The sequence below is a fragment of the Balaenoptera acutorostrata genome, chromosome 7 (genome assembly GCF_949987535.1).
Source record: "Balaenoptera acutorostrata chromosome 7, mBalAcu1.1, whole genome shotgun sequence".
Lineage (NCBI taxonomy): Eukaryota > Metazoa > Chordata > Mammalia > Artiodactyla > Balaenopteridae > Balaenoptera > Balaenoptera acutorostrata.
The window spans coordinates 80,458,839-80,473,184 of record NC_080070.1 but is presented as its reverse complement, the minus strand read 5'-3'; the positions used below and the strand labels follow the sequence as shown (position 1 = coordinate 80,473,184).

General features: G+C 34.8%; 1 protein-coding gene across 3 annotated transcripts in view; it reads right to left on the bottom strand.

Moving 5' to 3' along the window:
• SEMA3D (semaphorin 3D) overlaps window positions 1-14,346 on the bottom strand; it is a 208,961-nt gene that overhangs the window by 127,641 nt on the left and 66,974 nt on the right. For 2 of the 3 annotated variants that reach the window (XM_057550011.1, XM_007170276.2), the window contains one exon: window positions 10,227-10,417. In XM_057550011.1, coding sequence (XP_057405994.1) covers window positions 10,227-10,377 — 151 coding nt within the window. In that variant the 5' untranslated portion in view covers window positions 10,378-10,417. Of the gene's footprint in view, window positions 1-10,226; window positions 10,418-12,091; window positions 12,118-14,346 lie in introns of all 3 variants that reach the window. The other variant, XM_007170275.2, reaches the window with a different exon arrangement.

Below are 14,346 nucleotides of genomic sequence, written 5' to 3'. Positions count from 1 at the left end.
CTGTTTTTTTCCCTTAAATTAGAATTAAGTTAGAATTTCATGATCAAAATCCTCCAATGCCAACATATACTTCATTCAATAAACTCTAAATTTCTTCCAATGTTCAAAGTTCAATTTCTCACCCAACCTCCTCCGAAATTCTTTGAAATGTTTGGTTTTATTTACCCTAATCCTATGGCATCAATCTTTTTGCAGTTATTTTGTCCCTTAAAAAGACTAGAAGCCCTAGCAGATAAGCATAATGTCGAAATCATTGCTGCAATTCATCACCTCTTCTTTCACATAAGAAGTCTAACAAACATTTAACTGATGATTTTTCAAACTAGTGATTCTTGTTTACGTTGGTTTATCTACCTTCCATCTAAACCAGGATTTATTACAGGATTATTAATAATTCAGAGAGGTGAATGTGCCATTTGGAGACCCAACTGTGGCTCTAATGCTTTGCAATCATAAGAGATTCCTGTTGTGATATCCAAATGCTCCTGTGTGTGTTGGGGGTGGGAGGATGGAGGAGAGGGAGGTGGGAAGAGGAGGGAGTTGGAAATAAAACACTCTAAAAGCAGTGCTTCTCAGGATTAACATGCATTCAGATCAGCTGGGATTCTTGCTAAAAAATGGACTCTCACTGAGAAGTCTGGGAGGGGGCCTGAGATTCTGCATTTCTAACAAGCTCTAAAGTTATGCTGGCGCTACTGGTCCTTGAACCACAGCTGGAGTAGAAAAGCTAAAGAACACTGTGGCCCCAATTGCCTTGAAGTGCTGGACTCTCTTTCTTCTCCACACTACAGTTTCTCTCAAACCCTTATATGATGATGTGTTAATTTATGCAAAATAGCCAAATTATTATTATTTTTCCTCTACAATACTACATTGTTAGAATGAGTTAGGGATGTACAGATGTGACCAATGTGATTAACTTATAACTAACTTAATTGCTATAAGTGATAAATAACCTACTTCGTTTCAACCAATGACATATAAAACTTTTTCCCCTCCATTTTCTCATACAAAGAAGAGAAGTACATTCATTTAATATGCATTAACCTGGAAGGAAAATGTAAAGATGACAAGTTATGATTTATTCATTGACTTTCAAGTAAATGTCCTGTTATGTGTGGCAGGAGAAATTGTATCCAAGATGCCTAAATATATTTTTAAAGACCTTGAATTTTCTTCACATTTTACTTCAATTAATTCAGTAATATATTATGTCTGGTCTCTCTTTGAAGCCTATCATAATATCCATTTGTGCTTTATAACTTCCAAGCAGCTTTTCCTCTATTATTTCATTTGATCCTTAACCAAAGGATGATCACTAATTTCCAGACGAGAAAACGTAGATTCAGAAAGAGCAAACAACTGTTCTAATGGTACAAGAACAGTACATGGCAGAGAAAGCTAAAACCTAGAAATTTTCTCTTTTTTCTTAGAGAAAGCTAAGACCTATCGAGGTCTTCTAACTCTAAGCCCTATCACCCATTACAGCTATATTTTATATTTTAAGATTTACCATTACTTAGAAAAGCAAGGTTCTTTTTCAAAACAATTCTACTTACTGTTTTTATGGAACATACCCACAGACAAGTTCACTTCTATTGCTTCCTCCACTTTACCATTCCATTGGGATTACTGAAATATTTATCTTATTTTCTAGACTGTGTCTGGCTCACTTTGGCTTTAGTGAAATAAACCTCTTTATGAGTATCTTTCTTTCTAAGTAAAAAGCACTTTAGTTTTAATTTATGCCTCTTTTGTATTAATAGGGTTAAAACAGCATGTTGAAAGGACTCAGAAAAATGAAAAATGTATATTACAAGCTCTTAAGAAAGAGAGAGGCATTTGCCAAATTTTCTGTTAAAAAGACCCAATGACATTCATTTAAAAAAATACCTGTAAACTTATATTTTTACATTTATACTGAAAGAATCTCACTGTAAAAATTCCTTTAATAAGACCCAAGAAATTAGAGCCAAATTTTAGGTAAGTGAAGTCATAGAACAAGAAATCGTATATAAAAAATTTTACCTCCTCAGTAATTTACAGAATAGTAAACCAACTATATACAGTATACGATCTATTCAAAGAAACCTATTTTAACCAAAAAATAGTGGACTGGGTTTAATCCCAGAAAAATTTGCCTTTACTTAAATTATGCCCTTATAAGTTCCTTCCATATTTATGCATAACAAGGATGCAATTCAAGTGTATCATGATGTAGCTCTCCTTTACCCTGCCAGGAGGACACTGCTGACCACATAGGCCTCAGTGATTTTTATGTATGTTCCTAATTCCAGGAACACTTTTTATATGATACTTTTGTATGGCAATATTACATCATATGTTACCATATATTATTAGGTAACTTCTACCACTCTGTGAACCTCTACAGATCAATCATGTTTAGAAGAATGCTCTACATAGTGTTAAATAGATTTTAATCATTACTAAATCACAGTGTTGGATACAGGCAAGTTGTAGTACAAACACTATTGAACTGAAATGCAGAAGGCTTGGATCAGCTTTTTAATTATCTACTTATGTGACTCTGAGGTTATTATTTAATCTTTCTGAAGTTTTATTTCTAAATCCTTACATAACAATTTTCTAAACATATGTAGTACTTACAACCTATATCAATATATCAAACTGAATATATTTTTATATCTGTTTAACCTCTCTTTCCACCTACACAACAGTTGACACTGATAATGAACCAGACAATAGCTTACTATGCAAAATAAGCCAGTTTTATTAACATATGTTCTAAAAGTAGCCTGATTTTAGAGGAAAAAAAATCATTATTTTCTTCAATAGGGTATGAATTATCCCACATTTCTCCTGAATCATTAATTATTCCTCTCCTAGATTATTTCAGTTAACAAATAAATATGCTGCTGTTTAGCTCATGAAAAAAACAAGTCTCTTGATCTCATTGTCCTTCCAGCTACTACTGCCCATGTCTCTATTATGGGAAAACTCCTTGAAAGAATCATCTACACTTGCCTCCAGTTCCCGAGCCCATGCTCTTCAGAATCCATCCGAGTTGTGCACTGGCTCCCACACTTAAAGACACCGCTCTTATCAAGGTAGACAACAGACTTCTGTTGTTAAATTTAATGTTAATTTTTACTTATCTTTCGTGACACATTAGCTGAATGTGACACTGCTGATAATCCCTTTTCTTACTTTCTTCATTTAACTTTCTCTACACCACAACTTCTGGTTTTTCTCCTACATACCTGGGCACTTCTTTTAGTTCACTTAGATGCTCAGTCTTCCTTTCACTAATTTCCTGACTTAAGAGTATCCCAGAACTCAATCCTCTAAATTTTCTATATCCCTTAGTCATCTCACAGAGTTTCATGGATTTAAAATTTTCTCTATGCTAACTGCCAAATCTCCAATTGACATCGCCTATAAACTCCAAAAATGATATACTCAAGTGCTTTCTAGGCATCTTACTTAGATATCTAATAGCCTTCTCAAACGAATATGTCCACTTGATCTTCCCACACAACATTCTTTCACAGTCTCTGCCATCTCAGTTAATAGTAACCCCATCCTTAGATCAAAAATAAACAAACAAAAAAACCACGGAGTCAGATTTGACTTCTCTCTTACTTCATATCCAATCCATCAACAAATCCTGTTGGCTCTACCTTCATATCTTCTTCTCCTACCTCCACTGCAACTAGTCTGGCTCATAGACCATCATTTCTCACCTGGATTATTACAGTCCTCTCAGACTTGGCTCCCTATTTCCCTGATCTCTCCCTTTCAGTGCACACACAGTACAGAAACCAGAGTGATCCTATAATAATGAAAGTCAGACCATGTCACCTCTGTGCTCAAAATTCTCCAATGGATTCCTGTAACACTCAGACTAAAAACCAACGTTTTAACAATGGCAGCAGTGAAAGGATCTCATCCTTCTTCCCTCCTATTAGCTCTCTGATTTAATCAATTTTCTTCTTTCTCCCATTCCACTGGTTTTTTTGCCATACTGTCTTCTTTAAGATCCTTGAACATGCCAGACACCTTTTCACCTCAGGACTTTTGCACTTGCTGTTCCTTTTGCCAAAAATATTCCTTTCCTGAGTATCTGCATGACTTGCAACAATAATTTCTTGAAGTATCTGTGAAAACATCACTCTCTGGGTGAGCTCTTTCTTGAGCACCATATTTGACTACTACACCCCCACCAATCAACTTTCCTGATTCATTTTTCTCCATAGCACTTATCATCTTCCATCTTGCTGTGTAATGTACTTATGTATGGTCTACCTTTCTGTATCAGAATATAAACTACATGATGCCAGGGAGTTTTGCCTCTTCTACTTGCTAATATATCCCCTTGTTGCCAGCATGGGGCTGGAAACAGTGGGCATCAGAAACTATTGTTATTAACCACTGAGAGCTGAATATCAAATACACAATAATATTATCCTTGATCTCTTAAACCTACGAAAGCCCAGTCCCACACACAGCCTCAGTTTAGAGAAAATACATCTGGGAAAACAAGTGAGTCCATTAAAAATTAAACCATCAATGACTTGCTCTACAGAAGAAAATATATGGGAATTCTTACTATAAGATTGATAATGTTTCTTTATTATGTACTTAAGGAGAGATATTCAGAGCAAGTCATCTTCTTTTCTCATTGATTTGACAACAAAAATGTCCACTTTAGAAAGGAACTCCTGAATGATTTTATGATTCCTTTTAACACACCCTGAAGGCTACCAACCACTCACACTACTCTTATCAAAGTCAATAATGACCTAACGGCTTGTTAACTACTAGAAGACTATGAAGATAAAAATACTGGAAAGTACCTTCAATAAATTCACAATCTGTGGGTGGTACTGGACTGAGGGAAACTAACCCTAGTAGAAAATGTTTGAGAGTAAACAGAAGCAATTTTAATATATGCTGTAAATCCCCAGGAGGAAACTATGTAATATTTTTCAAACTTGTTTATATAGGGAAAACTCTGGTCTGGGAACAACCATTAATATCTAGCAAGATAATAGTGTTTCACAAAAATTAATAATTGACAGCATTTATTAAATGTTTACTATGCCAAACACTGTTTTACTTGCTTTACATGGATCAAGACACCTTCACACTACCTCATTAGAATTAAATAAATTAATGCACTTGGAAAACTGCAGTACATAAAATAAACATCCATGTATCCCACAACTAGTAACAGCAGTTAAGACCTAATAAGCAGTTTGGCTTCAGAACCCGCCTTCTTCACTGCTATACTCAATCGAGATAACAGAACTGATACAAAACTAGTCAAATCAAACAAGTTAGATGAGTCAAATAGCCATGAATCTCTACGTGAGGCACACCACATTTCACAGCTAAATAGAGTCATTTGTAAATAATGAAAAATATATAGACTTATCCACTCATTCCTCAGAAGACTCAAACAAGATAAAGAACTATTCTATCAAATGCACTAATGTTTAGTTATACAATAGCAGATAAAAATTTTAAAGATGATTTCCAGTTTTCTTTTCTATGAAAAGACATAAGTTTTGGAGGAGCAAAAAATAATTAGTACTATTGGTAGTTACTGAGAAGAGCATACTGCCGAAGATGTAATAATGAAACCTTGTATTTTTTTTTTTTATATCTTGATATTTGTGTTCCTGAACATGCAATGTCTCCCTCAAGGGCACAAGGTGGCAAGAACATGGGCCTGGAACTAGAGAGATGAAAACACACAAGTTAGTTCTGCCACTTAACAGCTTCTTGCTTTGGGGCAAGGCCTTCAGGTTCTGACCTCATGTTTCTTATCTATAAAATGGGTATAAAAATGATGGTTCTTCATAGTGTCCTAAAGTCTAAGTAGGGTCCTGGATGCAGTCTCCTGTTTGATGTTCCTGATAGAACTTCCCACTATTTGAAATAACCTTCATCTGTTTGTTTACCTGTTTATTGTTTGCCTCTCTATCTGGTAAAGAAATTCAAGGGGGACAGTGACTTTTCTCTTCCTTTTTCAAAGTTTTTGCCCATTCCCTCTTTAGCTATATTACCTATCTCATCTTTAGGAGTTTTCCAAACAAATACCATTGCAGATACTAATGATTCCTGGGTATAAATATCCGTAACCCGCATGAGTTCCTTCATGATGATTTATAATACAAAAAGTGTTTACAGTAATTGCAAGACTGAAGTTGGTCATTTTTCAAAAATTATATTTACTACATCTGCAGTGTAAAGTATACAAGTCACTGTGAGAAGCTCACCTTGTAAGGCCATATATATATATATTACCCTTATAACACAAAACCCAGAAATACAGAACATCCTGACCTCTAAGTTTCCTTACTTGTTACTCAAGAAACTGATTTAGTATGCATAAATGTGCAAGAATTCAAAATATGCAACTGAGGGGAAATCTCTTTACACAACAATAGAACCAAACAAGCTCCTGTGGATTCAGAGGTTCAAAGCTAAGTCTTTATCAAAGAGCATTCTTTGGATAAAATGGTTATTTTATTTCTGTTGGCCTTTAAGAAATCCCTCAAAATAATCTTGCAGCTGTTTAAAGTAGTAACTCTACTGATACTGGCTGTGTCTCTGGTCTGCACCTAAGGAAGCTTGAGTTATGGAAAGCAAAGCTGATTTTGTGCTCATAAAAATGAATTATTTTTGAAAATACAGTTAATTTTTCATTTTGACTGATTTTTCTAACCTCACATTCTGGCAGTATTTTAATGCCAAGCACGAAGTTTTAGACTCCCTTAAAACTAAGCAATGGGTGATACTAGCTGATCTTCACTCATTAGTCAGTCATAAGAGAAAGAGAAAATGCCAAAGGAGAGTTGTGATTATTATCTCAGAGGCAGGAATTTTCCTCATCATAACCCCAAGTTAGCAGTGATTTTTATGTCATAACTTTGTTTATTCAGGAATAGGCTACTTTTAAAAACTATTATATCAGGATTTGAACTACTTTCCTTTTACACTCTCAGATAGGCAGAGAAGAGGTGGCTAGGGAAACTGTTGAAATTCTCCCAAGCGTATGGTTAATGCATACTTACTTCATAGTGCTGAACTGATGATTTCCAAAGAAAAGTCCCCAAATTCTTATAGGTGGAAAGAGGCATATTCTGTAAGCATTGTCAGTAATTCTCCTAGCCAAGATCATTACTCTATTATTAGCATACAATCTGGCAATGAATGGTTAACAGCAGCCACAGGGCGCTATAGGAAAGAGGGAGGGGGAGGGGGGAGAGGAGAAAGGGGGGACAAGGGGGAGAGGGGGTGAGGGGGTAGTGAGTGTGTGTGTGTGTGTGTGTACTGAGGGTGAGTTGAGAGATTTTTAAAATTCCTTCCCTGCATTCAGTCTTTGCTATTGCTTTTGACATGTATCAATAGATAATCTACATGTAGATAAATATCTAAAAAATGTAACATTTGGAAAGTATACTAAATATAAGAACCATCCAACGAATAGTTCTTATTGCATTTAATCCAACATTTATACCAGTTCTCCTTTTATATAAGTACTAGGTGCTAGAAAGAGTGAAAATCTATAGAGAGATAAATAAAACAGGATTTCGAACTCTTATATGGTTGATTCCAAGTATTAATACAAAAACATAGATTCATACCAAAAAAAAACCCCTCTAACTAGGGATAAACTAATTAGCAGCAGCTACATAAAATTAATGTTTTTTAATTTTTTTATTTTTAGGAACTGATTTGTTATTTTCTAATGATCAAGTTACCACATTTGAGTTAATATTTTACAGTCACTCATATAAAATTTTGATTATGAACACAAATTAGCACAATGACAATCTCCCTTTTTCCCATAAGATTATCAAAGTCTGTAAATCTCTTTTGGCTACCAAGAGCGTGTGGTCTTCTTCAACTCCATTTAATTTTGACAACTGAAATCATATAATCAGTTAGTCAAATATCAGCATGATGCTTCTGTGAACTTTAAAGTTCACTTCGGTAGGTAAGTGCCTCAGGGAAGAACTGCTGCTCTTGTCTGGGGTGTGAGAAATATGATCAGGCACCCAGGCTCTCCAAAGCATGGGGCTGACTCAGGAGCTGAGCCACCAACTAATTTGAGACCTTAATTTCTTAATTTCTCAGTACCTCAGTAACCTCATTTATAGGCAGATGATAATAATCCCCACCTCACAGGGTGGTGATGAGGATAAAATGACATAATTCACACATATTCCTTATACCAATGCTTTGCTCATGATGAATCCTCAGTGAGTAATTATTAACTATTATTAAAGTTTCTTTCCAAGTCTAATTTATTTTGCATTGTCCACTCTCATCAATGCAATGCTCTTGTGTTATTCACTATATCACAGAAACCAGGTAGTATTTCCTTTTTTTTTCCGTTCAATCTATTTACACTTTTTTTTTTTTTTTTATTGTTTGGCTTTTCATACTTGTTTTCTGTTCTGTTCTTAAGATAAATTTTGAAAACAGGCAAACAAATCTGACATGTGTAATATGATGGGTTGTGAAAAGTCCATATTATATACTTGGGTGATCCATATCTCTATCAGGATAGAGAACATTTCCATAAGCCCAGAAAGTTTCCTCTCATATCCCTTTCCATTCAATCCTTCCCTCAACTGCACAAAGGCAATGTCCTGAATTTTTTTAACCATAGAGTAGCTGTCTCTGTTCTAGAAATTCGAGAATATAAAAACTCAAAAATAATGTTACCTTAACTCTTTAATTCATGAGGTATAAATTCCAAACAAATATCAACATATGAAATGTGTAATGAGTATAATAAGGTAATTCCACTTAAGCTTACATTAGACATCAAATTTGCTTTTATTATTGATATTTAATTTGAGCTGAAAATAAGTTGTCTTAAAGATTAAAACTGCCAGCATAATTTTTACCCGCCAAGTTCAGAATAAAGGAGTTTGAGTCCCCTACATTCCTCTTGTTACTTAGGTATTAAAGAAGCCAAGGGGATATTACAGAAAAAAAAAAAAATCTTTGAGCGTGAAACTTGGCTCGTTCTCTCTCTCTCGAGATATATATTGATATATTACACTTACATATAAACACATATTAGCATATAAACTTTGCTTTCATACTAATTTAAACATTTAAAAACAATTAGCTTAGTAGATTTCATTTCTTAAATGTTTTCTCATCTCTGTATTTTAAGCTTTTCACAGACTATTTTTTAAACAATAAAATATGTATATGCTTGAGATATTCAAGGTATTTTAGTTTGTTAATATTTTTGAAGATATCTTACTGTTTTAAAAAATACTAAGGAGCAACGAATTAGTAGCAGCTGTATAGAATTAATGATTTTTCTGTTTTTAGGTTGTTGAGCTGCACCCCACAGGCCTACAAGGCTTGTGTTTGCCCAGCTTCAAGACCAAAGAGCCCGGAGCCAGCGACAGAGACATCAATGGTTTAATGGATGGGAGATCTTACATGTCTGAAGCAAGGTTCTGGAGCAACACCCCACGATGTATGCGGCGGCTCGTGGTGAAGCGACAAAGCGGGCAAACTTCACTCCCACGGGCAGGGGGAGGTTACCACTTATAAGGGAAATTGACGGCAGTTTGGCTCATCAGTTACCAGGGAAACCAGCAGAGGGGCCCGCCCCTAACTGCCCCTTTGATAGGCTATCACGGTGGCTAAAATTAGAACAATCATTAGCTGGGGCATGGGGCAATCATGTAGGAAGGTCTGTCAGGTGAGTAGGGTATAGGTGAAGCAGGCACTGGTTGAACAGGGGACTTACAGAGAGCAAGAGAACAGCTATCTTGAGTGGCCTGACCATACATAGGTATTGATTTATTTTAATATAAAACTGACTACAGGGACTTCCCTGGCCGTCCAGTGGTTAAGACTCTATGCTTCCAATGCAGGGGGCGCGGGTTCCATCTGTGGTAGAGGAGCTAAGATCCCACATGCCGCGCAGCATAACCAAAAAAAAAAAAAACTGACTACAACTTGCTGACCAAAATTTCCTAATTATGCTAATCAGTAGTTAAAAATTGTAAATAATGAACTGAAAAGCGTACATGAACAGTTTTGGCATCTATTTTCTTCACCAAGAATAATGAATCAGTGGGCTTTGCGTTCTATAATAATCTTATTATTAACTGATGCCAATACTACAAACATTTCACTGAAGTCAGTATGCATTTCTAAATAAACGAAGGCAACCCGAAAAACACGGACACATTTACCTTTGTAGGTTAGCTTGAGTCGTGGAATATTTTGCTTAGATGTTCCAGTGACTGGAAGAAACAGCATGGTCATGCTTAGCATCATCAGGGCATGAAAAAGGTACAAATCATGGTTTCTGGACTTTGGTCTCTCATCTTTAGTAACAATCATGATGAAAACAGTGTTCTGTTTCAAACAGCGTTAATTTAATCTAAAAAGAAGAAAAGAACTATGAATATAGCAGTTTGCAGATTTTCCTACACTTACTAAATTATAATTTTCTGAATGTATGTAGATTTAAAAAAATGCTTGCTCCTTCTCTCTTGTTCTGCTCTTAGAAATTGTTGCAAGGGAAACGAATCAGAACTGAGTAATAAAATTCAGGTCTGGCTTTACTCAGAGGACATGAGTACAGAACTAAAAATTCAACTACTTATGTTAATTAGCAACTATTTTTCTACTAAAGTTTTTGTTTTGTTTTGTTTCATGCAAATGTAGGAGTGACCAATTCTTTCTGTAACTTGATGAATTCTTGATCAGATAAGAATACTGGTAGAAGCCTACACTTTCCCCATACCAACCTCAAAGGAAAAGACCCTCAAGCAAAATTTAATAAAAGCTGTCATTTTGAGAGAGTTCTTTTGTTTCTGACAAAAAATATTTTAACAGTTCACCTAAAATTGGGACAATTGGACAGGATCAGGTCAGGGCCACCAGTATAGATTTTAGGCCTGGGACAAGGCAATCTTACCTGCACCCTATACTACTCCACACAGGGCAGCACTGAATATAAAAACAAACTGTAAAATAAAAGGGTTTATAAGAGGTGGTGGTTATTAACTAGGTTGCCATAAACAAGCTGCCTTGGTTGTCTTTGTTAAGACATGGAGTAAATCAAAACACATATTTCAAACTAAGCCTGGTAATAACAATTACAAATAATATTCGTTGAGTATTTACATGAACCAGATACTTTTTAAGAAGTGTGTTACATAAATTAAATCACTTAATGCTGTTAAATTAATTAAACAAGTAGGTCATTAGACTGAGGTGGCTCTAATGCCATGGTAGCCTACCTAATCAAACAAAATCTAAGCCTGTAAATGCCTCAAAGCTATGAACTCAGAACGCTAAGAACAACCAAACAGTTAACTAGGCTTTAAGCTATAGCCAATAAAATAATTTCCTTTCTTTGTTTCCGAAATTTTCTTTGTGTAAGTCTTCCCCCTAATATCCTATCAGTGGAGTGCTCCTAACCACTTCCAGTTTGGTGCTGTGCATTTCAAATTGATTTTTGCTCAAATAAATTCTTAAAAATTTTAATATGCCTCCGTTTATTTTTTAATCAATGCTAATGACAGTCAAGAAAGATAGGTAATTATTTTCCTCATTTTACAGATGAGGAAACTGAGGTACAGGGTTTGATAACTCTCTCAAGGTCATGTGGCAAATAAGAGATGGATTAAAACATTTGTTCTGGACTTCACTAGAATCAGCCTCCTTAGCCCCTAAGTCTTTAGGTGCTTTTCATTATGGCAGAATCAAGTGACCTTCAACTCTTGAGGCAGTCTTCAACTTCTCTTCCTTCTCCTCGACATCTTCTAATAAATAGCCCACAGAAAGGATCTTGCTATGCGTACTTCCTGGGAGGATTCCAGATGTGGTACCTGCTTCAAGTACCAATAATTTCTTGGTAACAGCTTTAGCCATAATATAAAAGTATTATACTTTAGTATTTTTGTAATTATTTAATAACAAAATAAATACTTTATGTCTATATGGCTTAGTTTTAACAGAATGTCTAAATAAGAGTATTTTTCTTATGGTAGATCAACTCTTTACTAAAATGCCTCAATGACTTTGAATGAAGGTTCCTTAAACTTACCTTAAATCTCAGAAGTTAAGATCAATCTGGGAATGTGAAATAAAATAAAATATAGGGATGTATTAATTTTTTATACAAGACAAACATTCTAAGAATAGACTACAAATTGTATGTTGTTTCTTCATGAAACGTTGAATATGAATGCTTAATAAAGTATATTTTCTCAGTTATTTTAATTACCCGTAGGAAGTACCAAACTATTCTGTCTTTGTGTGTAATCCATGCATATTTAATTCTTTGATTTAGAAGATTACTACAAATGAAAAGAATCAAGTTGATTTAGATACTCATTTAAGAATATCGTATGCCACACATAACATATTTTATTCACATTTACTTGACATTTCTTGATGATTTCACCTTAATGACATAATTTAAGAGAAAACAGGAATGTCTGTCTGACCAAAAAGATCTACACTATCAGCAGTCCTTAATGAAAATTCTAGTTTTAAAAATTTCAGTAATATATATTTTAAAATAAAACACTAATAAAGCCCTTCTGTAAATAACATATTTAAAACAAACTCAAAAAATAAAGAGTTGTATTATTTCAAAACTAGTAGGAAAACGCATATGCTATTGGCAAAAAACAGTCACTTAACTGGTCTACAGAAAAATTTATCAGGATTAGTTTTAAATTATGTGAGTTTTAATTTACTCACTGTCTTAAGAAATGCATGTTTGCAACTTTTCAATTTTACATTTACACCAGTAAAACACAGATGCATTCTTTGAGTTACAGATTCTCCTTAAAAACTTACTGTTTTTTTGCAAATAAGAATCTGCATTTAAGAATATATAATACACATATACTTATGGTCATTAACACCATAACTCATCTCCAATGATTTATTAAAGTGAGAAGAAAGATAAGATTCTTATTTGAAAGGAGCAGTTGATTATACACAAAGTATCATGAAATAATTGCTAAAATCGAGATATTTATAAGATGCTATGGAAGGCAGCTCAAAGGATTATCATATAGGTTTAAGTAAGACAAGGATAGTTTCATAGAGGACAGAGAAAGGAGAATAAAAAGCAAAAAGAGACATTTCCAGGTAACAATGATACCTAGTTAAGGGTTCCTGAAAAGCTGGAAGCATGATAGGCGTGAGAAGGGCGAGACAATGTAGCATAATCCGGTGGAGTGAAAGAGAGAGGAAACCAAAGAGGGATTCAGCCTAATGGTTAAATGTGCCTCATGCCTGTTCTGGTACCTAATATACAATATTAGGACTCAAACGATGCTGTTATTCCACACTGCCTTTGGTCTTAGATCATATGTGCTGGTTTCATCCATATTCATCAGTGCTTCTCTAATCCCACTTGACTGTTTCTTTTACTTTTCCCTATGTCCACATGTTAGCAGAAAATGGGTATCTGATCACAGCAGCTCCACAGCTTTGCCACACAAACATGTATCCTTCCACCTACCCATACCCTCCAAAAAGAGTGAAAGGTTAGTTGAATATAGAGATTAAGTATATTAAATTTCTCATTAGGTTTAGTTTTTCTGAGCTTCTGGACATATGTAATACTACTTTTTTTAATGACATGTAACAATGCATGTAATGTGAATGTATGTTTATGTACACACACGAAAGAGAGGAAACTTTCCATGTGTGCATTTTATTAGCAATAATGACCTCAGTACAGGACGTTTCCTGTGAATTAATGACCAGTTGAGGTTAATGGCCCTTAGCTATGTATTGAGATATCTACTCCTCCAACTGGTCATTAATCGCTAAGACATGCCCTGTGGTCCAACACTATAAGTTAAGAAGATTGATGTTTTGGTTTCCAAGGAACAGTAGTCACACTGGTCCTTGTTACCTAACTCATTAATATTGTTAAATAACTTAAAAATCAAAGCACTGCTTTCCTTGCTAGTATGACATTCCGATAAGTGCCCACACGTGCTGAACCATTTGTTAAGGGTGAGGGACAAAATAAAACAAAAATTCTGAAACTCCTGGAACGTTTTTTTTAAACTTTATATATTTTTCCCTTATAAAACAATCACTCTATAACCTGCTGCTCCTGATTCTTTGTATTTCCTCCCAACAATCCTTTGAATTCAATAGTTAATCTTTTAATTGAGATAATTTATGGGTTAAATGTATTGTCAACAACCTCTCCAATAATCTATTGATATTTTGCTATCTTCCAGGCATGTCAGCGTGTGTGTGTGTCTGTGTGTGTTTTTTGTACCTACACGTGTGTGTGTGCCGCATCTGGGAGGAATTATAGAGAGA